The sequence below is a fragment of the Oncorhynchus mykiss genome, chromosome 25 (assembly GCF_013265735.2).
Source record: "Oncorhynchus mykiss isolate Arlee chromosome 25, USDA_OmykA_1.1, whole genome shotgun sequence".
Taxonomy (NCBI): domain Eukaryota; kingdom Metazoa; phylum Chordata; class Actinopteri; order Salmoniformes; family Salmonidae; genus Oncorhynchus; species Oncorhynchus mykiss.
This window is the reverse complement of record NC_048589.1, coordinates 41,932,661-41,957,637: the sequence shown is the minus strand read 5'-3', so window position 1 is coordinate 41,957,637 and position 24,977 is coordinate 41,932,661. Positions and strand designations below refer to the sequence as shown.

The 24,977-nt window shown below is 44.9% G+C and overlaps 2 protein-coding genes across 10 annotated transcripts in view; both read right to left on the bottom strand.

Moving 5' to 3' along the window:
* Positions 1-12,139, bottom strand: part of LOC110498275 (son of sevenless homolog 2) — a 74,655-nt gene extending 62,516 nt beyond the window's left edge. Inside the window, exons 1-2 of one of the 3 annotated variants that reach the window (XM_036963139.1) lie at positions 11,628-12,139; positions 10,768-10,964 (exon numbers count right to left, since the gene is read on the bottom strand). In XM_036963139.1, coding sequence (XP_036819034.1) covers positions 10,768-10,851 — 84 coding nt within the window. In that variant the 5' untranslated portion in view covers positions 10,852-10,964; positions 11,628-12,139. Of the gene's footprint in view, positions 1-10,767 lie in introns of all 3 variants that reach the window. The other 2 variants (XM_036963138.1, XM_036963140.1) reach the window with 2 other exon arrangements.
* A 7,719-nt stretch (positions 12,140-19,858) lies between these two features.
* The window catches only part of LOC110504274 (mitogen-activated protein kinase kinase kinase kinase 5), a 156,509-nt gene continuing 151,390 nt past the window's right edge, over positions 19,859-24,977 (bottom strand). For 6 of the 7 annotated variants that reach the window (XM_036962933.1, XM_036962932.1, XM_036962935.1 and 3 more), the window contains one exon: positions 19,859-22,515. In XM_036962933.1, coding sequence (XP_036818828.1) covers positions 22,428-22,515 — 88 coding nt within the window. In that variant the 3' untranslated portion in view covers positions 19,859-22,427. The remainder of the gene's footprint in view (positions 22,516-24,977) is intronic. The other variant, XM_036962934.1, reaches the window with a different exon arrangement.

Below are 24,977 nucleotides of genomic sequence, written 5' to 3'. Positions count from 1 at the left end.
GGGCTCTATTAGATTCTGCCCGTCTGGGTGATAGTGACAGACAGGGCTCTATTAGATTATGCCGGTCTGGGTGATAGTGACAGACGGGGCTCTATTAGATTCTGCCCGTCTGGGTGATAGTGACAGACGGGGCTCTATTAGATTCTGCTCGTCTGGGTGATAGTGACAGACAGGGCTCTATTAGATTCTGTCCGTCTGGGTGATAGTGACAGACAGGGCTCTATTAGATTCTGCTGGTCTGGGTGATAGTGACAGACAGGGCTCTATTAGATTCTGCTGGTTTGGGTGATACAAAAACATTCATTAACCCATAGATCTTCACAGACAATTGAATGACTTAATCTATTTAAGTTAACAGAAATGTTTCATTGCTCCATACACTACCATAGTACCGTTTCTACTTGGAATACAAACAATCCTCTTTGCTTACGGTCACATTGTGCTCATCTGTTTAACCAAAGTCCAGAGAGACTAAATGGAAACTAAAGCCAAACCTAAAATGGAACATGAAAATAGAAAAAATAAAAAAAATCATCTTCGCCTCAGATTCCACACGACACCATGCATTGTTAGGATTCTGAGTCACCACACAGAGAGACAGGAAGTACGGGGGGGTTTTCCTTTCCTAAGCCTGGCTCCATTCACAAAACCCTACTGGTCCGTTTGTTAGTTTCATCAGCCAACAAGTGCTCGCTGTCCCGCAGACAGGAAGAGGCGGAAGAGGGAGGAGACACATTTAAATCTACGGTGCATTCGGAAACTTTTCAAACCCCTTCACTTTTTCCACTGTTACTTTACAGCCTTGTTCTAAAATATGATTCAATTGTTATTTTTCCCCCTCAACCTACACACACAGTACCCCATAATCACCAAGCAAAAGGAGGTTTAGAAATGTTTGCAAATGTATTAAAAAATAAAACTGAAATATCACATTTACATAAGTATTCAGACCTTTTACTCAGTACTTTGTTGAAGCACCTTTGGCAGCCTTGAGTCTTCTTGGGTGTGACGATACAAGCTTGGCACACCTGTATTTGGGGAGTTTCTCTGCAGATCCTCTCAAGCTCTGTCAGGTTGGATGGGGAACGTCGCTGCGCAGCTATTTTCAGGTCTCTCCAGAGATGTTGGATCAGGTTCAAGTCCGGGCTCTTGCTGGGCCACTCAAGGACATTCAGAGACTTCTCCCGAAGCCATTCTCGCTTTGTCTTGGCTGTGTGCTTAAGGTCATTGCCCTGTTGGAAGGTGAACCTTCACCCCCAGTCTGAGGTCCTGAGTGCTCTGGAGCAGGTTTTCAACTACAGAGAGATCCTTGATTTCTCCGTTCATCTTTCTCTCCGTTCATCTTTCTCTCGATCCTGACTAGTCTCCCAGTCCCTGAAAAACATCCCCACAGCATGATACTGCCAGTTTTCTCTAGACGTGATACTTGGCATTCAAGCCAGAACTCAATTTCGGTGTCATCAGACCAGAGAATCTTGTTTCTCATGGTCTGAGAGTCTTTAGATGCCTTTTGGCAAACCAAGCGGGTTGTCATGTGCCTTTTTACTGACAGGTGTGCTCCTTTCCAAATCATGTCCAACTAATTTAATGTACCACAGGTGGACTCCAATCAAGTTGTAGAAACATCCAAGGATGATCAATGGAAACAGGATGCACCTGAGCTCAATTTCAAATCTCAATTTCAGGTCTGATACTTATGTAAGGTATTTTTTATTTTTTTTATACATTTGCAAACATTAAAAAAAAAAAAAAACATGTTTTCGCTTTGTCATTATGGAGTATTGTGTGAAGATTGATGAGGATTTTATTTTTTAAATTAATTTTAGAATAAGGCTGTAGTGTAACAAAATGTGGAGGAAGTCAGAAGGGGTCTGAATACTTTCCGAACGCACTGTGTACTATACTACCATAAAAGGCTACCATCTTTATTTACTTCTATTAGCAAGAGACATCGTCGTCAACGCCTTACCACTGTGCCCATCCCTGGGTCGTCAACACCTTACCACTGTGCCCATCCCTGGGTCGTCAACACCGTACCACTGTGCCCATCCCTGGGTCGACAACACCTTACCACTCTGCCCATCCCTGGGTCGTCAACACCTTACCACTGTGCCCATCCCTGGGTCGTCAACACCGTACCACTGTGCCCATCCCTGGGTCGTCAACACCTTACCACTGTGCCCATCCCTGGGTCGACAACACCTTACCACTCTGCCCATCCCTGGGTCATCAACACCTTACCACTCTGCCCATCCCTGGGTCGTCAACACCTTACCACTCTGCCCATCCCTGGGTCGTCAACACCGTACCACTGTGCCCATCCCTGGGTCGTCAACACCGTACCACTCTGCCCATCCCTGGGTCGTCAACACCTTACCACTGTGCCCATCCCTGGGTCGTCAACACCTTACCACTGTGCCCATCCCTGGGTCGTCAACGCCTTACCACTGTGCCCATCCCTGGGTCGTCAACACCGTACCACTGTGCCCATCCCTGGGTCGTCAACACCGTACCACTGTGCCCATCCCTGGGTCGACAACACCTTACCACTCTGCCCATCCCTGGTTCGTCAACACCTTACCACTCTGCCCATCCCTGGGTCGTCAACACCTTACCACTGTGCCCATCCCTGGGTCGTCAACACCTTACCACTGTGCCCATGTAATCTGATCCAAATGTAGAACATATATGTGGGCACTTTGACCTGATCATAAAGCAACTAAGCGGAAAGACCTTACAGTGAAATGCTTACTTAGAAGCCCTTAACTTCACTAGGGTAGGGAGCAGCAATCGGAATTTTGGATGAAAAGTGTGCCCAAATTAAACTGCCTGCTACTCAGGCCCAGAAGATAGGATATGCATATAATTGGTAGATTTGGATAGAAAACACTAAAGTTTCTAAAACTGTTAAAATAATGTCTGTGTTTTACTGTGACTAGGTGCTGACCTAACATAAATCGCATGGTGTGCTTTCTCAGTAAAGCCTTTTTGAAAATCAGACACTGTGGCTGGATTTACAACAAGTGTATCTTTAAAATGGTGCAAAATACATTGATGTTTGAGGAATTTGAGGATTTCTGTTGTTTTGAATTTGGCGCCCTGCAGTTTCACTGGCTGTTGACGAGGTGAGACGCTACCGTCACACATAGCATACAGTAGTAGTGGTAGTAGCAGCGGATGTGGTAGTAGTAGAGGTAGAGGTAGAGGTAGTAGCAGTAGTAGAGTAGCGGTAGCATCAGTAGTAGTAGCATCAGTAGTAGTAGCAGCGGTGGTAGTAGTAGTAGCAGAGCTAGCATCAGTAGTAGTAGCAGCGGTAGCATCAGTAGTAGTAGCAGAGCTAGCATCAGTAGTAGTAGCAGCGGTGGTAGTAGTAGTAGCAGAGCTAGCATCAGTAGTAGTAGCAGCGGTAGCATCAGTAGTAGTAGCATCAGTAGTAGTAGCAGCGGTAGCATCAGTAGTAGTAGCAGAGCTAGCATCAGTAGTAGTAGCAGCAGTAGCATCAGTAGTAGTAGCAGAGCTAGCATCAGTAGTAGTAGCAGCGGTAGCATCAGTAGTAGTAGCAGAGCTAGCATCAGTAGTAGTAGCAGCGGTAGCATCAGTGGTAGTAGCATAGCTAGCATCAGTAGTAGTAGCAGCGGTAGCATCAGTAGTAGTAGCAGCGGTGGTAGTAGTAGTAGCAGAGCTAGCATCAGTAGTAGTAGCATCAGTAGTAGTAGCATCAGTAGTAGTAGCAGCGGTGGTAGTAGTAGTAGCAGAGCTAGCATCAGTAGTAGTAACAGCGGTAGCATCAGTAGTAGTAGCATCAGTAGTAGTAGCAGCGGTAGCATCAGTAGTAGTAGCATCAGTAGTAGTAGCAGCGGTAGCATCAGTAGTAGTAGCATCAGTAGTAGTAGCAGCGGTGGTAGTAGTAGTAGCAGAGCTAGCATCAGTAGTAGTAGCAGCGGTAGCATCAGTAGTAGTAGCAGAGCTAGCATCAGTAGTAGTAGCAGCGGTAGCATCAGTAGTAGTAGCATAGCTAGCATCAGTAGTAGTAGCAGCGGTAGCATCAGTAGTAGCATCAGTAGTAGTAGCAGCGGTGGTAGTAGTAGTAGCAGAGCTAGCATCAGTAGTAGTAGCATCAGTAGTAGTAGCATCAGTAGTAGTAGCAGCGGTGGTAGTAGTAGTAGCATCAGTAGTAGTAGCAGCGGTAGCATCAGTAGTAGTAGCAGAGCTAGCATCAGTAGTAGTAGCAGCGGTAGCATCAGTAGTAGTAGCATCAGTAGTAGTAGCAGAGCTAGCATCAGTAGTAGTAGCAGCGGTAGCATCAGTAGTAGTAGCATCAGTAGTAGTAGCAGCGGTGGTAGTAGTAGTAGCAGAGCTAGCATCAGTAGTAGTAGCATCAGTAGTAGTAGCATCAGTAGTAGTAGCAGCGGTAGCATCAGTAGTAGTAGCAGCGGTAGCATCAGTAGTAGTAGCATCAGTAGTAGTAGCAGCGGTGGTAGTAGTAGTAGCAGAGCTAGCATCAGTAGTAGTAGCATCAGTAGTAGTAGCATCAGTAGTAGTAGCATCAGTAGTAGTAGCAGCGGTGGTAGTAGTAGTAGCAGAGCTAGCATCAGTAGTAGTAGCAGCGGTAGCATCAGTAGTAGTAGCAGTGGTAGCATCAGTAGTAGTAGTAGCAGCAGCAGAGGTAGCATCAGTAGTAGCGGTAGCATCAGTAGTAGCAACAGAGGTAGCATCAGTAGCAGTAGCAGCGGCAGCAGTAGTCGTAGCAGCAGAGGTAGCATCAGCAGTAGCGGCAGCATCAGTAGTAGCAACAGAGGTAGCATCAGTAGCAGTAGCAGCGGCAGCAGTAGTCGTAGCAGCAGAGGTAGCATCAGCAGTAGCGGCAGCATCAGTAGTAGTAGTAGCAGCAGCAGCAGAGGTAGCATCAGTGGTAGCGGCAGCATCAGTAGTAGCAACAGAGGTAGCATCAGTGGTAGCGGCAGCATCAGTAGTAGCAACAGAGGTAGCATCAGTAGCAGTAGCAGCGGCAGCAGTAGTCGTAGCAGCAGAGGTAGCATCAGCAGTAGCGGCAGCATCAGTAGTAGTGGTAGTAGCAGCAGAGGTAGCATCAATAGTAGCGGCAGCATCAGTAGTAGTAGCAGTAGCAGCAGAGGTAGCATCAGCAGTAGCGGCAGCATCAGTAGTAGCAGCAGAGCTAGCATCAGTAGCAGTAGCAGCGGCAGCAGTAGAAGTCGTAGCAGCAGAGGTAACATCAGTAGTAGTGGCAGCAGTAGTTGTAGTGGCAGAGGTAGCATCAGCAGTAGCGGCAGCATCAGTAGCAGCAGAGGTAGCATCAGTAGTAGTAGCAGCAGTAGCAGAGGCAGCATCAGTAGTAGTGGCAGCAGCAGTAGTAGTGGCAGTAGTAGCATGGTTAGCAGTAGTGAAAGTAGTAGTAATAGCACTAGTAGTAGCACTAGTATTAGCACTAGCAGTACTAGTAGTAGCACTAGCAGTACTAGTAGTAGCACTAGCAGTACTAGTAGTAGCACTAGCGGGGGGGGGTAATAGCGTCACTGTTAATAGCTTCACGACTGACATTTTCACCGGCGATCAGCCCCATGAGCATGCAGAGTTCGACAGCACAGTGGGTCGTCGAGGACTCCGTACTGAGGAAAGACGTATTTCATGCTCAACAATGTGCTGGTTGTCGTACCGCTGCTGCCATTTCAATGGCATTTGAGAACACATTTGAAACATGAACACACTAAGTCGCTCCATTCGAACAACTGACTGGAGAAATAAGCTCATCAACTGTGTCTGCAGCAGACGTGACACCCTCTGTCATGGCATTGAAACTAGAGGTCGACCGATTAATCGGAATGGCCGATTAATTAGGGCCGATTTCAAGTTTTCATAACAATCGGAAATCTGTATTTTTGGACACCGATTTTGCCTATTTAAATTATTATTATTTATTTTTTTACACCTTTATTTAATCTTTATTTAACTAGGCAAGTCATTCTTATTTTCAATGACGGCCTAGGAACGGTGGGTTAACTGCCTCTTTCAGAACGACAGATTTTCACCTTGTCAGCTCGGGGGATCCAATCTTACAGTTAACTATTCCAACGCAATAACGACCTGCCTCTCTCTCGTTGCACTCCACAAGGAGACTGCCTGTTATGCGAATGCAGTAAGCCAAGGTAAGTTGCTAGCTTGATTTAAACGTATCTTATAAAAAACAATAAATCATAGTCACTAGTTAACTACACATGGTTGATGATATTACTAGATATTATCTAGCGTGTCCTGCGTTGCATATAATCTGACTAAGCATACAAGTATCTAAGTATCTGACTGAGCGTTGGTAGGCAGAAGCAGGCGCGTAAACATTCATTCAAACAGCACGTGCGTTTCGTGCGTTTTGTCAGCAGCTCTTCGTTGTGCGTCAAGCATTGCGCTGTTTATGACTCCAAGCCTATCAACTCCCGAGATGAGGCTGGTGTAACCGAAGTGAAATGGCTGGCTAGTTAGCGTGCGCTAATAGCGTTTCAAATGTCACTCGCTCTGAGCCTGTGGTTGTTTCCTTTGCTCTGCATGGGTAACGCTGCTTCGAGTGTGGCTGTTGTTGATGTGTTCCTGGTTCGAGCCCAGGTAGGAGCGAGGAGAGGGACGGAAGCTATACTGTTACACTGGCATTACTAAAGTGCCTATAAGAACATCCAATAGTCAAAGGTTAATGAAATACAAATGGTATAGAGGGAAATAGTCCTATAATAACTACAACCTAAAACTTCTTACCTGGGAATATTGAAGACTCATGTTAAAAGGAACCACCAGCTTTCATATGTTCTCATGTTCTGAGCAAGGAACTTAAACGTTAGCTTTCTTACATAGCACATATTGCACTTTTACTTTCTTCTCCAACACTTTGTTTTTGCATTATTTAAACCAAATTGAACAGGTTTCATTATTCATGAGGCTAAATTGAATTTATTTATGTATTTTATTAAGTTAAAAGTCTTCATTCAGTATTGTTGTAATTGTCATTATTACAAATAAATAAAATAATAAATAAAATTAAAAAAAATATATTTTAAAAATCGGCCGATTAATCGGTATCGGCTTTTTCTGGTCCTCCAATAAATCGGTATCGGCGTTGAAAAATCATAATCGGTCGACCTCTAATTGAAACACCCGCTCAACAAAACTGCCGACACAGGCTGTGAACAAGCGATTTGGTGGCACTCTTTTTACTGTGTCACCACCATGCTCGATGCTATGTACAAGGACCGCAACATCGATGCAGACAAGAAACAGGGTTTACGTGAAATGTTACACACAGCTGGACAACATGGAAACGGACACAGTGACAGTGCGCACCGAGGAAGAGGCCACGGATAGACAGAGCTGAAACTTCACAGCTTGACATGTATGATGAAATTCTGGTTGAGAATGAAATAACTGAGCAACGAAACAGCACAGCAAGAAAGTGAAAGAAAGAGGTTTTGAAGATGTTTTACTGGTAATGGGGACATACGGAAATGCCAACAAAATAACTTTTTGGTCCGTGTGGTGTGTGTGTGTAACCTTAACTAGGCAAGTCAGTTGAGATTATTTACAATGACGGCCTACCCCGGACGACGCTGGCCCAATTGTATGCCGCCCTATGGGACTCCCAAACACGGTCGGATTCGATACAGCCTGGATTCGAACCAGGGACTGTAGTGACGCCTCTTGCACTGAGATGCAGTGCCTTAGACTGCTGCGTCCGTGTGTGTGTAACTATATAACTGTACTAGAATGCTTAAAAAGGCCGCTCAAATTTTAAATATCGGTTACTGTTTTTTTTTAGCAAGGAAAATATTGAATATCGGTATCAGCCAAAAATGTCATATCGAAGCATCACTAAGCCCTACTGTTGACCAATCACAGATGCCCTACTGTTGACCAATCACAGATGAAGGGGTATAGACTTCAGCTAGGAACATTGGCTTGCCTCAAGAAAGAAAAAAAACGTGTGCACGAACAGCCGAAAAAACCCTTGTCGAAGACCAAAACATTGTCATAATATATGCACCAACTGTTTCCAACAGCAAGCATGCAGGTGCCTTAAAACTATTTCCTCTTCCTGCCCAGTCAGTGAAGCCCCTCAGGACAGCTGTTAAAGATAGAGAGTGAGTCACAGTTAGGAGAGGTTTGTTATGGTTTTGACTATGTCAGTCAGTCTCCCCCTCTCTCTCTCTGTGTGTGTGTGACAGGTATCCACGCAGGACAGTGAAACAAACACCAAAACTTCACCCACCACATTTCTTCACCTGGGAGGGTCCGGTTCATTAGGGCATGCAACAGAAATCGCTTATTTTAAACATTTTGCAACCAATAAGAGCTTTTTTGTAGTCTTTTCCTGTTTTGAGTTCATTTTTCTTCTGTTTGGTGTCTTAACAAACACCAGCCAGATTCACACCCTCCCCGAGATCATTCACACACAGCTTTGTGGAAAAAGGATGGTGCAGTTGTATTGGCTCATTTCCTTGTCGAACGTATCAGCTTTACAATCAGAAGCAGTTGGTTAACCAATCGGATGATTAGCATCGACAGCAACTGTTACAAAACTGTTACAGGAATCTAACATGCGCTGCTGACAAGGACAAAGCGGTACCACTTCAGTCTAGACATGTCCCCCATGTCCCTCTCAAATCAGAAGTGACTCAAAACACAAAAGTCACATCAGGGCCATGAGCCTCTATACATGGTCAGATATGTAGCTGTGGCAGGCACACAGACAGGCAGGCACACACACAGACAGGCAGGCAAACAGGCAGGCACACACACAGACAGGCAGGCAGGCAGGCAGGCAAACAGGCAGGCACACACACAGACAGGCACACACAGACAGGCAGGCAGGCACACACATACAGACAAGTACTAGAAGGGTGAACCTAATAAATTGGCAAGTGAGATATAAGTTTAAAACACGACAGAGAGCATGTGGTTTACTCAGCCGGTATACAAGTCCGTATGGGTCACAGGTTTAAACCAGAGAGAAACCAGCTCAACCCAGTGACAGACAGAGACCTGGGAACAGAGACCGAAAAGAAGTGCGAGCGATATCGTGAAAGAGATACATCGGCCACAGGGATACAGACTGCACACGTCCTCTTGGCTAAAATTGTTTGCCTCGTAAGCTTCAATTGGGTTTGTGAAAATCAAGTTGTCTATTTAGAGAAGGGGAAACCCACTACTCTACTCCGCGACAGCTGCAGCTCGGTCAGGACCAGATAAATACCCTGGACCAGGGCTCTCCAACCCTGTTCCTGGAGAGATACCCTCCTGTAGGTTTACACCAGGGCTCTCCAACCCTGTTCCTGGAGAGATACCCTCCTGTAGGTTTTACACCAGGGCTCTCCAACCCTGTTCCTGGAGAGATACCCTCCTGTAGGTTTACACCAGTACTCTCCAACCCTGTTCCTGGAGAGATACCCTCCTGTAGGTTTACACCAGGGCTCTCCAACCCTGTTCCTGGAGAGATACCCTCCTGTAGGTTTACACCAGGGCTCTCCAACCCTGTTCCTGGAGAGCTACCCTCCTGTAGGTTTAAACCAGGGCTCTACAACCCTGTTCCTGGAGAGATACCCTCCTGTAGATGTACGCCAACCCTAATATAGCACACCTGATTAATAAGCTGAACCAGGTTAGTTACACCTGGGGTTGGAACGAAAACCTATAGGCGTGGAGAGTCCTGCCATGGACTAAAATATGATGAAGACATGAATAAAAATGGCCGCCAAAATATGAAGTGTACTGACAGTTTGGCTGTGTCTTATTGGATTGGAATTGGGAGGGGGGAGGGGGGGGGGGGGGATTTGAGCTAGGCTAAACCTGAAAGTGCATTGGCTGCTTTGGCTTGATCTCTACAGTGGACCTGGTTGGTTACTACTGTAGGAGGTTTGGCAAACCAATAGCCTAGTCACATCAGTGATTAATTAAACTGTCATGTCAATCGCTAAGCAATGTGTTGACAGTAATATGCTGCTAGTCACGTAGAGAGATACTACCTCAAAACAAGACAGTGGAAAGAATCAATTTGAGCCAAACCTTTGACTTCAGAAACACAAGACAAAAAAAACTTGGCCTCTGTGCTGCTTTTGCCAAGTAATGCATATTGTAGCTAATGCATATTGTTATGGGCTAAGGTATAGATATATGGTTTGTGACAACATTTTCCACAAGGCAAATGCGTGGTAGTAACTGAGTGTCAAGGAGCCATCCCTCATTTCTGTTTGGCTCTGATCTCAACTAGGGCTAGAGGTGCTCTCTCGTTTTCACTTTTAGGCCTGCATCTGTATTGAGGGCGATGTGTTCCAAAACAAGAGAGGAAAACATGATCTTGTTGATAACAAGGGAGGTACCAATATCAGGGCTAGGTTCATTACGTTTACCTTTAAAACAAACGGAAGCAAACAGAGCAAACGAAACGGGGAGGAACTACCCGAATTTGTCCAATAGAAACTCTCGTTTTCGTTAAATATTTTTCCGTTTGGAGTAAACGGTTTGTTGCAAAAAGTTTTACAACAGAATAGGAGTAATGAACACACACCGGATTCTGCATGCAACATGTTGACACTGACTCTGAGCCAAGTTGCAAGTTGTATATTGTTGGCCTGCAGTATATTTCACAGTGTGCATTTTGGGAGCATAAATCAAAATAAAGATAAGTCAGTAGCTACTCCATCACCTCGCCAATAAACAACCACGTTTGAGATGTGTTGATAGTTAAAGTTGATTAAGAAAAAATAGTTTTACCTTTCGCAACGCTTGCACGAAGAGGCCTCGCCATTTGTGACTGTTCTCGTCACTTGAAAAGTCGTATATTTGCTGCGGCTGCATGGCTCCTTACGTTGCCGTGATCCGGACCGTCAGCATCGGCCCCGGCTTGTCCTGGTGGGGGTCGGTCAGTCCAGGCACGGTGGAAAAGTCAGCTAGCTAGCTACACCATACACCTAGTCGAGTAAGGTAATGTTAACTATTTAGAAATTAAAAACAAACAAAAAAATGTATATATATATATATATATATATATTACCGTTAGCTAACGTTATTGGTAAGTTAACACAGTTAAGTGAAAAGCCTACAGGCTAACATTAGTTAGCTAGAAAGTGGTTGTCAGATTTGACACAAGAAAGTGTTACTGTAGTTCGCTAACTGGCTAGCAACTCCAACCGTTAAATGGTCTCATTTACTAGCCAGGATGCTATCTGAGCTAGCTGATTAGCTACCGTTAGCTAGCTCTATGCTATCTGAACTAGCTGATTAGCTACCGTTAGCTAGCTCTATGCTCTCTGAGCTAGCTGATTAGCTACCGTTAGCTAGCTCGAGTTAGTTAAAACAAGCTATTTAAAAAAACAAGTTCGTCAGCTAGCTACGCCAACTGGCTATCTGAGCTAGCTGATTAGCTACCGTTAGCTAGCTCGAGCGCTATTTAAAAAACAAGTTCGTCAGCTAGCTACGCTAACTGGCTAGCTCTATGCTATCTGAGCTAGCTAGCTACCAAAAATAAACATATAGCTAGCCAGCTAGCTACATATTTCAGTTAGATGTCATGACTAAACGTATAGCTAGTATGACTATTGTAACTTTTTTTAAAGTTTGATAGCTATTATTACGGTAGCTAGAGACTGACAACACATCTGTATGTAAAAAGCTGCCTCTATCATGGCCTTGGTGGTGCACTTCGAGTTGCGTTGTGGCACAAGACTCTTCATTCAATTCCAAAGATGAGAGACTTCTTGTTAGTTTATAACCCGTCATTTTTCACGCGTTGGTTATTCTCGCAGACGCAGAACAATCCCACTTGAATAGTCCGATGCATGTTTAGCCAGTGTCCAGCGATACAAGAAGCGCTTGTTGATGTGTGGTAATCGTTGAATCTCGGCCCTTCACTTGGCGTCCTGCGTAGACAGTTAGTGCGTTTGCGTAAAAGCACAGGGAGGTATCGCCTCTTTTGTCCAGTGAAAGTGTGGGACCACAAGTTTGCACCTCATCTTATGGGGCTTCGATCAAAAGAAATAGGATACCTAGGTTATTAAAGTCAAATTTACAGTTTGAATAGCTTATAAAAAATCAATGACTGTCTCAGATTTTTTGCCTTCCTAAATCTACATTTGTTCCACTCCATTGGGAACATATTCAAAATGTATACTTCTTCGATGGGGTTTAACAGCGGTTGGCATCGAATGTTAATGGTGCATTATCGCCACCAGTTGGACGGGGTATAGAATAAAAAAATACATTGCGGGAAACGGCATCATTCAAAATTAAACACATCAAATAAACAAAACCAATCCCACTGCTTCAATCACTGTCCACTCCAAAACACATCTGTACACAGGCTCAGGGGCCTGTGATGGCGGAACATTCACTTGACATGATTTCTTGCACGGCCTCGGCTGTGAAATCACGAAGACCCCCAAAAACGTTCATCTGTGTTCATAACGATTGCATTTATCTTATCCCCTCGATCACACCGACAGTGTTTTTTGCATTTAGGTACACCAGAAGTACTTTCATTTACGCTGCGGTTTGCCTTGCAGCGTTGCGTCGCAGAGTATTCTATGTGGTGCGCTGAGTTGGGTAGGTTACTTTCTAAATGTAATCGGTTACTAGTTACCGGTCCACAATTGTAATGAGTAAAGTAACCTTTGGATTACCCCAGACTCAGTAACGTAATCTGATTACATTCATTTACTTTTAGGTTACTTTCACCTTAAGCGGCATTAGAAGAAGACGAACATGTCCAATTGAATGACATCTATTGCAGGATAAATCAATGTTAAAGTTTACATAGCTGGTCATATATGGATGTTCATTTTAACTTTATGGGTTGGTTATGTAGGCTTCTTCTAACCCATTGCTTTCTACTACATATATAATAATACGCTTAAATTATAACTTTACATTAAAAACTTAAGTATTCAGCAGTGTAGGCGGTAGTGTAGCCTAGTGGTTAGAGCGTTGGACTAGTAACCGAAAGGTTGCAAATCTGTCGTTCTGCCCCTGAACAAGGCAGGTTAACCCACTGTTCCTAGGCCGTCATTGAAAATAAGAATATGTTCTTAACTGACCTGCCTAGTTAGATAAAGGTCAAATAAAAATAAATACCAGAATTCAAGTAATTCCAATAAATGGCATACCCCTTGATCTTCAAGAATTGGAAATATGGAAGTACAGATTAGCCAAATTGTTTTGCCTGACCATAACTCTAAAACTCAAATCAAATAACATGTTATTGGTCACATACACATGGTTAGCAGATGTTCATCTGAGTGTAGCGAAATGCTTCTGGTAATATCTAACAAGTAATCTAACAAATTCACTACCTTATACACACACAATGTAAGGCGATGGAATAAGAATATGTACATATAAATATATGGATGCGCAATGGCCGTGCGGCAAGATGCAATAGACGGTAGAAAATACAGTATATACAGTTGAAGTCAGAAGTTTACATACACTTAGTTTGGAGTCATTAAAACTAGTTTTTCAACCACTCCACAAATGTCTTGATAACAAACTATAGTTTTGGCAAGTCGGTTAGGACATCTACTTTTTCCAGCAATTGTTTACATACCGATTATTTCACTTATAATTCACTGTATGACAATTCCAGTGGGTCAGAAGTTTACATACACTAAGTTGACTGTGCCTTTAAACAGCTTGGAACATTTCAGAAAATCATGCTTCTGAAGCTTCTGATAGGCTAATTCACATAATTTGTTTTAAATTCACATAATTTGTTGGTGTCTGTCTGTAGAGACAGACACCAACATTACATACTACGGTAGAGACAGACACCAGCATTACATACTACTGTAGAGACAGACACCAGCATTACATACTACTGTAGAGACAGACACCAACATTACATATTACTGTAGAGACAGACACCAACATTACATACTACTGTAGAGACAGACACCAACATTACATACTACTGTAGAGACAGACACCAACATTACATACTACTGTAGAGACAGACACCAACATTACATACTACTGTAGAGACAGACACCAACATTACATATTACTGTAGAGACACCAACATTACATACTACTGTAGAGACAGACACCAACATTACATACTACTGTAGAGACAGACACCAACATTACATATTACTGTAGAGACACCAACATTACATACTACTGTAGAGACAGACACCAACATTACATACTACTGTAGAGACAGACACCAACATTACATACTACTGTAGAGACAGACACCAACATTACATACTACTGTAGAGACAGACACCAGCATTACAATATTACTGTAGAGACAGACACCAGCATTACATACTACTGTAGAGACAGACACCAACATTACATACTACTGTAGAGACAGACACCAACATTACAATACTACTGTAGAGACAGACACCAAGATTACATGCTACTAAGGAGACAGACACCAGCATTACATACTACTGTAGAGACAGACACCAACATTACATACTACTGTAGAGACAGACACCAGCGTTACATACTACTGTAGAGACAGACACCAGCATTACATACTACTGTAGAGACAGACACCAACATTACAATACAGATTACCCTGGAGAGAAAGACTACGGAGGGTCTAGTACCTAACATAATACAATGGGGCAAAAAAGTATTTAGTCAGCCACCAATTGTGCAAGTTCTCCCACTTAAAAAGATGAGAGAGGCCTGTAATGTTCATCATGACAGACAAAATTAGAATCCAGAAATCCAGAAAATCACATTGTAGGACTTTTAATGAATTTATTTGCATATTATGGTGGAAAATAAGTATTTGGTCACCTACAAACAAGCAAGATTTCTGTCTCTCACATACCTGTAACTTCTTCTTTAAGAGGCTCTGTTCTCCACTCGTTACCTGTATTAATGGCACCTGTTTGAACTTGTTATCAGTATAAAAGACACCTGTCCACAACCTCAAACAGTCACACTCCAAACTCCACTATGGCCAAGACCAAAGAGCTGTCAAAGGACACCAGAAACAAAATTGTAGGGCAACGAAGGAGTGGCTTCGTAAGAAGCATTTCAAGGTCTTGGAGTGGCCTAGCCAGTCTCCAGATCTCAACCCCATAGAAAATCTTTGGAGGGAGTTGAAAGTCCATGTTGCCCAGCAACAGCCCCAAAACATCACTGCTCTAGAGGAGATCTGCATGGAGGAATGGGCCAAAATACCAGCAACAGTGTGTGAAAACCTTGTGAAGACTTACAGAAAACGTTTGACCTCTGTCATTGCCAACAAAGGGTATATAACAAAGTATTGAGATAAACTTTTGTTATTGACCAAATACTTATTTTCCACCATCATTTGCAAATAAATAAATTAAAAATCCTACAATGTGATTTTCTGGATTTTTTTCTTCATTTTGTCTGTCATAGTTGAAGTGTACCTATGATGAAAATTACAGGCCTCTCTCATCTTTTTAAGTGGGAGAACTTGCACAATTGGTGGATGACTAAATACTTTTTTGCCCCACTGTATATATAATTTATAAATCCCAAAATGGATGTAGAAACTACAGATTGGAAAAAAATGGATGTAGCAAGTGTGCTAGTTTGAGCATGTGTCCATTATGCCTATGGATTTATTTATTTGTTATTGATCAACATGAATTAGATTGAGCAATAAAAAGCCCCACTTTTATTCCATAGGCTGGGATCCACACTATGCAGCTGTTATTCCATGGGCTGGGACCCTCACTATGCAGCTGTTATTCTATAGGCTGGGATCCACACAATGTAGCTGTTATTCTATAGGCTGGGATCCACACTATGCAGCTGTTATTCCATAGGCTGGGATCCACACTATACAGCTGTTATTCTATAGGCTGGGATCCACACTATGCAGCTGTTATTCCATAGGCTGGGATCCACACTATGCAGCTGTTATTCCATAGGCTGGGATCCACACTATACAGCTGTTATTCTATAGGCTGGGATCCACACTATGCAGCTGTTATTCTATAGGCTGGGATCCACACTATGTAGCTGTTTTTCTATAGGCTGGGATCCACACTATGCAGCTGTTATTCCATTGGCTGGGATCCACAATATGCAGCTGTTATTCCATAGGCTGGGATCCACACTATGCAGCTGTTATTCTATAGGCTGGGATCCACACTATGCAGCTGTTTTTCTATAGGCTGGGATCCACACTATACAGCTGTTATTCCATAGGCTGGGATCCACACTATGCAGCTGTTTTTCTATAGGTTGGGATCCACACTGTGCAGCTGTTATTCTATAGGCTGGGATCCACACTAGAGCACATCTTTCACTGGCTGTCCACTGGTTTAAAAAACAATGATTGATAGGCAGCTTAAACTTCTTGAATTCAACCATTCAAATACACATTTAGATTTGTGAACAGCCATCCACAACCTGCGCAAATAGCTAAATGAGAGAGCACCAGTGTGATTCACATCAATGTGCTATGGAGAAATCAATCATAGGTTATATCCGTATCGTCATAGACTAAACCACTGCTGTTATCCTTACCTCCAAGCATTTATTCAAATTGGACAATCTTTGGATGCCGACAGCAGTCACACCATTGGAAGACATAGATTGGACTGTAGCCTACAAAAGCAAATTCCTGCTATTTTCCCGCGATCCATCAAACACATTTAGTGTGTCATCACAGTGGTCTCTGACATCATAGTGGTCTCTGACATCACATTGGTCTCTGACATCATAGTGGTCTCTGACATCACAGCGGCCTCTGACATCACAGTGGTCTCTGACATCATAGTGGTCTCTGATTTGTGGTCGAACTCGCTCAGGTGGAACAAACGTGTGCCTTCTTTTCAATGCTGATTTGAATGTCATTAAGAAAACAGAGAAGTATCAAAGATATTTTTTTCGCAAACATCCTTTCTAAATTTCAAAGTAATCATCTAGTTTTTCAAAAGTGCCTGTAATCTGATTACAATATATATTTTTGGCTGGTAACGGATTAGTTATCGTTTTTTGTTGTTGTAATCCCTTACATATAATCCGTTACTCCCCAACCCTGGAGGTGTGGACATTAGATGTATGGACTGTATGCGTCAAACTGTAGGCTAAATTAAGGCGGCTTGACAGAAACGGTAGCAGGTGAATGTTGAACGTTGAATGTTGCGTACATATCCAGATGCTGCTGCGTTTCATTTTCGCGCAATGACACTGTCGGTTTGATCGAGGCGTTCACCGCTTCTACTGTACAGTTTTATGACCATTGCAATACATGGTCCACATTTTTAACATGTAGCATGTCACTATCCCTCGGTTTGATGAGAAACATTCACTGTGGCCTCTACTACCATTGTTTCTTCCCCGCCACTCGCTCTTTCCAAACTTCTCACCGCCTCCAGATAGGAGACACGCTGGACACTCTTTGCCAACTCAGTCTCCTTCACAATAACGGGGCACTCCAGGAATTCAAGCGAATGTTATGGCCACGTTTGAACAATGACTAATAATATAATTGCACATTCATCTTCTGCCGATCTACCATTCCAGTGTTTAATTGCTATATTATAATTACTTCGCCAACCTGGCCTATTTATTTCCTTTAACTTACCTCATTTCCACTCACTGTATATAGACTTGTTTTCTTTTGTTCTACTGTATTATTGTATTATTGACTGTATGTTTTGTTTACTCCATGTGTAACTCTGTGTTGTGTCGAATTGCTATGCGTTTATCTTGGCCAGGTCACAGGTCCTACCTGGTGAAATAAAAATATCATAGGCCTACATGATTTCACTGAGCCAACTTCTATCGTTGCGCAGTTTGGGTAGTATACTGGCAGAACCCCAACCCCCCCCCCCCCCCCACACGTGGACATACAGTGACCTTGCATACAAATTCAACATAGCCAAAAATAATCATACAAAACATGTAAACAGATATATTACTGAATAAAAATATAAAAGCAACATGCAACAATTTCAAAGATTTTATTGAGTTACAGTTCATATAAGGAAAATCAATCAATTGAAATAAATTCAGTAGGACCTAATCTATGGATTTCACATGACTGCAGTCAAGGGTGGAACTGGGAGGGTGGGCAGCAAGGGTGGAACTGGGAGGGACCACCCACTGGGGAGCAAGGCCCAGCCAATCAGAATGAGTTTTTCCCCACAAAGAGGGCTTTATAATGGACAGAAATAGTCCTCAGCACCACACCCATCCACCCTCTGATGATCCTGCAGGTGAAGAAGCCGGATGCGGAGGTCCTGGGCTGGCGTGGTCGAGGCCGGTTGGACGTACTGCCAAATTCTCTAAAACAACGTTGGAGGCAGGTTATGGTTTATGGTAGAGAAATGAACATGCAACATCTCTGGTGGACATTCCTGCAGTCAGCATGCCAATTTCACACTTCCTCAAAACTTGCGGAGACATCTGTGGCATTGTGTGACGAGAAAATTCACATTTGAGAGTGGCCTTTTAAATTGTCCTCAGCACAAGGTGCACCTGTGTAATGATCATGCTGTTTTAATCACGTTCTCACTTGACATGTTGCTTTTATAGGTGATATTTGTGTTCCGTATAATATAATCTCTTCTCTCACCTAATAACTTTGTAAATAAGTAACTGACTTTAACATGACCTAATCAATACTGTACCAGTTCTTTCCATACAACTAGTCTGCCCTGGTCCCAGATCTGTTTTTTTTGCTAACTTCCATGGTCATTATCATTCATGCCAAACAGATCTGGGACCAGGCCAGTACACAGCAGGGTATAGCCTACGTATTCTGGTCGTGTATCAACATCTGGCTGTGATTGGCAGGCCCATAGGGCGACGCACAATTGGCCCCAGTGTCATCCGGGTTTGGCCGTCATTCTAAATAAGAACTTGTTCTTAACTGACTTGCCTAGTTGAATGAAGGTTAAATTAATACAACAAAAAATAAAAATAACAATAATAATAAGTAGAATGACAGCAAGTGTATATTGTTAACAATTGCTTTGTTTATTACAAAAACTGCATACATTAAAAGTTTTGCAAAGGGAATGCCAATAATGTCACAAACTAAAGCGTTTCCCTTTTCTGTCATTTAAATAAAAAACAGAAAATGTACAAAAGTGCTAACATGGTGCAAATATTGAATACAACAAAACAAATGAAGGAAAAAAAAAAAAAACTACATTTTACATTATAGTCTACTTTCTAAAATGCAACCAATCGGGAGAGAGAGAGCAATATGAGTGTGACCAAATGGCACCCTATTCCCTATTTAGTGCACTACTTTTTGACCAGGGACCGTGCACTATATAGGGAATAGGGTGCCATTTCAGACAAACTCTGGATAGGAAGGTAGTTCAGCTTAGCCTGGATGCCAGTCTGTTTCTGCTCTCTTGCCAACTCCATTGCATGACAATCTCATTAAGAGTTGGCAAGAGAGCAAAAACCGACCGGCACCCAGGCGAAGGTCATCCCTGGCCTGGCTGAGCTGGATCCCACTGTCAGCATGACTACAGCAACAGTCTCTCTCTCTGCTTAAAGGGGACAGTTCACCCTCTCTCTCTCTGCTTAAAGGGGACAGTTCACCCTCTCTCTCTCTCTGCTTAAAGGGGACAGTTCACCCTCTCTCTCTCTCTCTGCTTAAAGGGGACAGTTCACCCTCTCTCTCTCTCTGCTTAAAGGGGACAGTTCACCCTCTCTCTCTCTGCTTAAAGGGGACAGTTCACCCTCTCTCTCTCTGCTTAAAGGGGACAGTTCACCCTCTCTCTCTCTGCTTAAAGGGGACAGTTCACCCTCTCTCTCTCTGCTTAAAGGGGACAGTTCACCCTCTCTCTCTCTGCTTAAAGGGGACAGTTCACCCTCTCTCTCTCTGCTTAAAGGGGACAGTTCACCCTCTCTCTCTCTGCTTAAAGGGGACAGTTCACCCTCTCTCTCTCTGCTTAAAGGGGACAGTTCACCCTCTCTCTCTCTACTTAAAGGGGACAGTTCACCCTATCTCTCTCTACTTAAAGGGGACAGTTCACACTTTCAAAGTTCTCTTATTTTCAACTTTAATGTCAACCTTTATCTCGTTTCACCCTAAAAGGTTTTATAATGTGTCTGCCATTTACATCAGTCTGACAGTGACATCATGCCATGTAAAACCCCTTTATAAACCTTTAAATCTGGCAGTCATCCTTGGGTTAAATTTCCTTTATAACCTGGTGGGTTTCATGGGTGATGAAACCGTAGCCATTCCTGACATGGAATCCCTTGACTGTAACCAAGACATTAGTTGTGATGACCTCCTAACCATAGATAGGATTTGACCAGAGCCCCAGGGAAGTGTTCCATTTGGGACGTAGATGACATCAGATGTCTATGAAGTAAATAAAAAAAATATTTAAAAAAAACTCAACGATGCAAGGCAGATTGACCAACTGTCAAAACGTTTGGATGAAACGACAACACCTCAAGTGTATTGAAAATAACATCAAAACTGAACTCTCTCTCACGGCTAGTAAATCCAACATACCCGAATATTGCTTCGAGATTAATAAATAAAGTTGAAATGATTTTCTTTGGGAACCATTCTATAATTAGTTAAACTAGAGCCTGTAACTCAACCAACTGTTCAAGGCACAGAGTTAGCAAGCCACACTATCGTCCTAGACCAGAGCTAATCGGCAACCAGACCTGTGACAAAAAAGATACAACACTCCCATTTGCTACCAGACCTAAATATCTGAATTATTATAGTAGTCGTTTTCAGTAACACCTCTAGATATTGTCTTGTCATATTGCAGTATTTCAGCTGATATGTAACAGGTTGAGAGAAGAAGTGGAGGCTCCAGAGTAAGACTGTCCATTGGTCTGAACCTTTCCTGCCTACATTCTGCTCCACCAGTCCAGTCGATCAGTTTTTAGCCCATTCTGAGTAGAGGACTCAGGGCTGGAGAGGTGGTGAACGGGGCTGGAGGAGAGAGGTGGTGAACGGGGCTGGAGAAGAGAGGAGGTGAACGGGGCTGGAGAGGTGGTGAACGGGGCTGGAGAAGGAGGTGAACGGGGCTGGAGAAGAGAGGTGGTGAACGGGGCTGGAGAAGGTGAACGGGGCTAGAAAAGAGCGGTGGTGAACGGGGCTGGAGAAGGTGAACGGGGCTAGAAAAGAGCGGTGGTGAACGGGGCTGGAGAAGAGCGGTGGTGAACGGGGCTGGAGTGGGTGAACAGGGCTAGAAAAGAGAGGTGGTGAACGGGGCTGGAGTGGGTGAACAGGGCTGGAGAGGGTGAATGGGGCTAGAAAAGAGCAGCGGTGAACGGGGCTAGAAAAGAGCGGTGATGAATGGGGCTGAGTGGGTGAACGGGGCTAGAAAAGAGCGGTGATGAATGGGGCTGAGTGGGTGAACGGGGCTGGAGAAGGTGAATGGGGCTAGAAAAGAGCAGTGGTGAACGGGGCTGGAGAAGGTGAACGGGGCTGGAGAGGGTGAACGGGGCTGTCGAAAGTAGTTCACTATAACAACCCTCGTTGTTTGTTTCACTGGACAGAGGCTGAGTGAAGGGTTACTGGTGATCAGAGAGGCTGAGTGAAGGGTTACTGGTGATCAGAGAGGCTGAGTGAAGGGTTACTGGTGATCAGAGAGGCTGAGTGAAGGGTTACTGGTGATCAGAGAGGCTGAGTGAAGGGTTACTGGTGATCAGAGAGGCTGAGTGAATGGTTACTGGTGATCAGAGAGGCTGAGTGAAGGGTTACTGGTGATCAGAGAGGCTGAGTGAAGGGTTACTGGTGATCAGAGAGGCTGAGTGAAGGGTTACTGGTGATCAGAGAGGCTGAGTGAAGGGTTACTGGTGATCAGAGAGGCTGAGTGAATGGTTACTGGTGATCAGAGAGGCTGAGTGAAGGGTTACTGGTGATCAGAGAGGCTGAGTGAATGGTTACTGGTGATCAGAGAGGCTGAGTGAAGGGTTACTGGTGATCAGAGAGGCTGAGTGAAGGGTTATTGGTGATCAGAGAGGCTGAGTGAAGGGTTATTGGTGATCAGAGAGGCTGAGCCAGACAGGGCTACCGGTCTTTGGGCCAGACAGCTTTAGCAACTGTTCTCAGTAACAGGGGCTGGGGTCAGGGCTAGTAACTGTTCTCAGTAACAGGGACAGGGCTGGGGTCAGGGCTAATAACTGTTCTCAGTAACAGGGGCTGGGGTCAGGGCTAGTAACTGTTCTCAGTAACAGGGACAGGGCTGGGGTCAGGGCTAGTAACTGTTCTCAGGGACAGGGCTGGGGTCAGGGCTAGTAACTGTTCTCAGTAACAGGGCTGGGATCAAGGCTAGTAACTGTTCTCAGTAACAGGGCTGGGGTCAGGGCTAGTAACTGTTCTCAGTAACAGGGACAGGGCTGGGGTCAGGGCTAGTAACTGTTCTCAGGGACAGGGCTGGGGTCAGGGCTAGTAACTGTTCTCAGTAACAGGGACAGGGCTGGGGTCAGGGCTAGTAACTGTTTTCATGTCCGGCCAGGATGTAGAGGTTGCTGAGGGCTGTGGGGTTGTCAGTGGGCCGGCTCTCCAGAACCACCACCCTGTCAGAGAGAGATGCCAGTTAGCAGCAGCACATCAGTAACACATTAACACTGCAGGTTATAGCTGCCAGCCAGGTCCAATTTATACAATAGAATTGATAGAATATAATGAATAGAGTCAGAGAGAGTAGCAGGCAGAAAGATAAGAGGACTGGCTACATTTTAAAATGGCACTAAGTTAATATGACACTACAGATCATGAGATGAGATGAGGTAGGTGCCATCCTTCGGTCAGGGTGACAGATTAGATGAGTAGAGGTAGGTGCCATCCTTCGGTCAGGGTGACAGATGAGATGAGATTTGGTGCCATCCTTCGGTCAGGGTGACAAATGAGATGAGTAGAGGTAGGTGCCATCCTTCGGTCAGGGTGACAGATGAGATGAGGTAGGTGCCATCCTTCGGTCAGGGTGGCAGATGAGATAGGTAGGTGCCATCCATCCAGCAGAGTGACAGATGAGATGAGGTAGGTGCCATCCTTTGGTCAGGGTGACAGATGAGATGAGGTAGGTGCCATCCATCCAGCAGAGTGACAGATGAGATGAGGTAGGTGCCATCCATCCAGCAGAGTGACAGATGAGATGAGGTAGGTGCCATCCTTCCAGCAGCGTGACAGATGAGATGAGGTAGGTGCCATCCTTCCAGCAGAGTGACAGATGAGATGAGGTAGGTGCCATCCTTCCAGCAGAGTGACAGATGAGATGAGGTAGGTGCCATCCTTCCAGCAGAGTGACAGATGAGATGAGGTAGGTGCCATCCTTCGGTCAGGGTGACAGAGGAGATGAGGTAGGTGCCATCCTTCCAGCAGAGTGACAGATGAGTAGAGGTAGGTGCCATCCTTCCAGCAGAGTGACAGATGAGATGAGGTAGGTGCCATCCTTCGGTCAGGGTGACAGATGAGATGAGGTAGGTGCCATCCTTCCAGCAGAGTGACAGATGAGATAGGTAGGTGCCATCCATCCAGCAGAGTGACAGATGAGATGAGGTAGGTGCCATCCTTCGGTCAGGGTGACAGATGAGATGAGGTAGGTGCCATCCTTCCAGCAGAGTGACAGATGAGATGAGGTAGGTGCCATCCTTCGGTCAGGGTGACAGATGAGATGAGGTAGGTGCCATCCTTCGGTCAGGGTGACAGATGAGATGAGGTAGGTGCCATCCATCCAGCAGAGTGACAGATGAGATGAGGTAGGTGGCATCCTTCCAGCAGAGTGACAGATGAGATGAGGTAGGTGCCATCCATCCAGCAGAGTGACAGATGAGATGAGGTAGGTGGCATCCTTCCAGCAGAGTGACAGATGAGATGAGGTAGGTGCCATCCTTCGGTCAGCGTGACAGATGAGATGAGGTAGGTGCCATCCTTCGGTCAGCGTGACAGATGAGATGAGGTAGGTGCCATCCTTCGGTCAGCGTGACAGATGAGATGAGGTAGGTGCCATCCTTCGGTCAGCGTGACAGATGAGATGAGGTAGGTGGCATCCATCCAGCAGAGTGACAGATGAGATGAGGTAGGTGCCATCCATCCAGCAGAGTGACAGAAGAGATGAGGTAGGTGCCATCCTTCGGTCAGGGTGACAGATGAGATGAGGTAGGTGCCATCCTTCGGTCAGGGTGACAGATGAGATGAGGTAGGTGCCATCCATCCAGCAGAGTGACAGATGAGATGAGGTAGGTGCCATCCTTCGGTCAGGGTGACAGATGAGATGAGGTAGGTGCCATCCATCCAGCAGAGTGACAGATGAGATGAGGTAGGTGCCATCCTTTGGTCAGGGTGACAGATGAGATGAGGTAGGTGCCATCCATCCAGCAGAGTGACAGATGAGATGAGGTAGGTGCCATCCATCCAGCAGAGTGACAGATGAGATGAGGTAGGTGCCATCCTTTGGTCAGGGTGACAGATGAGATGAGGTAGGTGCCATCCATCCAGCAGAGTGACAGATGAGATGAGGTAGGTGCCATCCTTCGGTCAGGGTGACAGATGAGATGAGGTAGGTGCCATCCTTCGGTCAGGGTGACAGATGAGATGAGGTAGGTGCCATCCTTCGGTCAGGGTGACAGATGAGATGAGGTAGGTGGCATCCTTCCAGCAGAGTGACAGATGAGATGAGTGTCTCTGCCCACAGAGGGCACAGTCCAAGACCATAGCGTCTGATCCATCTGATGGAATTACAGAGGATCAGAGAGACACTCCAACCAGGCTGGCGTGGCAGTGCCCAGGTGCCAGTCTGAATAAAACATGCAGGTTGGTAGAGCAGAGGCTGTTGCAGGGAATAGGAATGGTGCTGGGCTCCTGCCCTCCAGGGGGCTCCTGCCCTCCAGGGGGGCTCCTGCCCTCCAGGGGGGCTCCTGCCCTCCAGGGGGCTCCTGCCCTCCAGGGGGGCTCCTGCCCTCCAGGGGGCTCCTGCCCTGTGTCTGAGCCAGATTTAGTGGTTTCTATAGTTGAGGAGAACTGATTGCTGCACTCACTG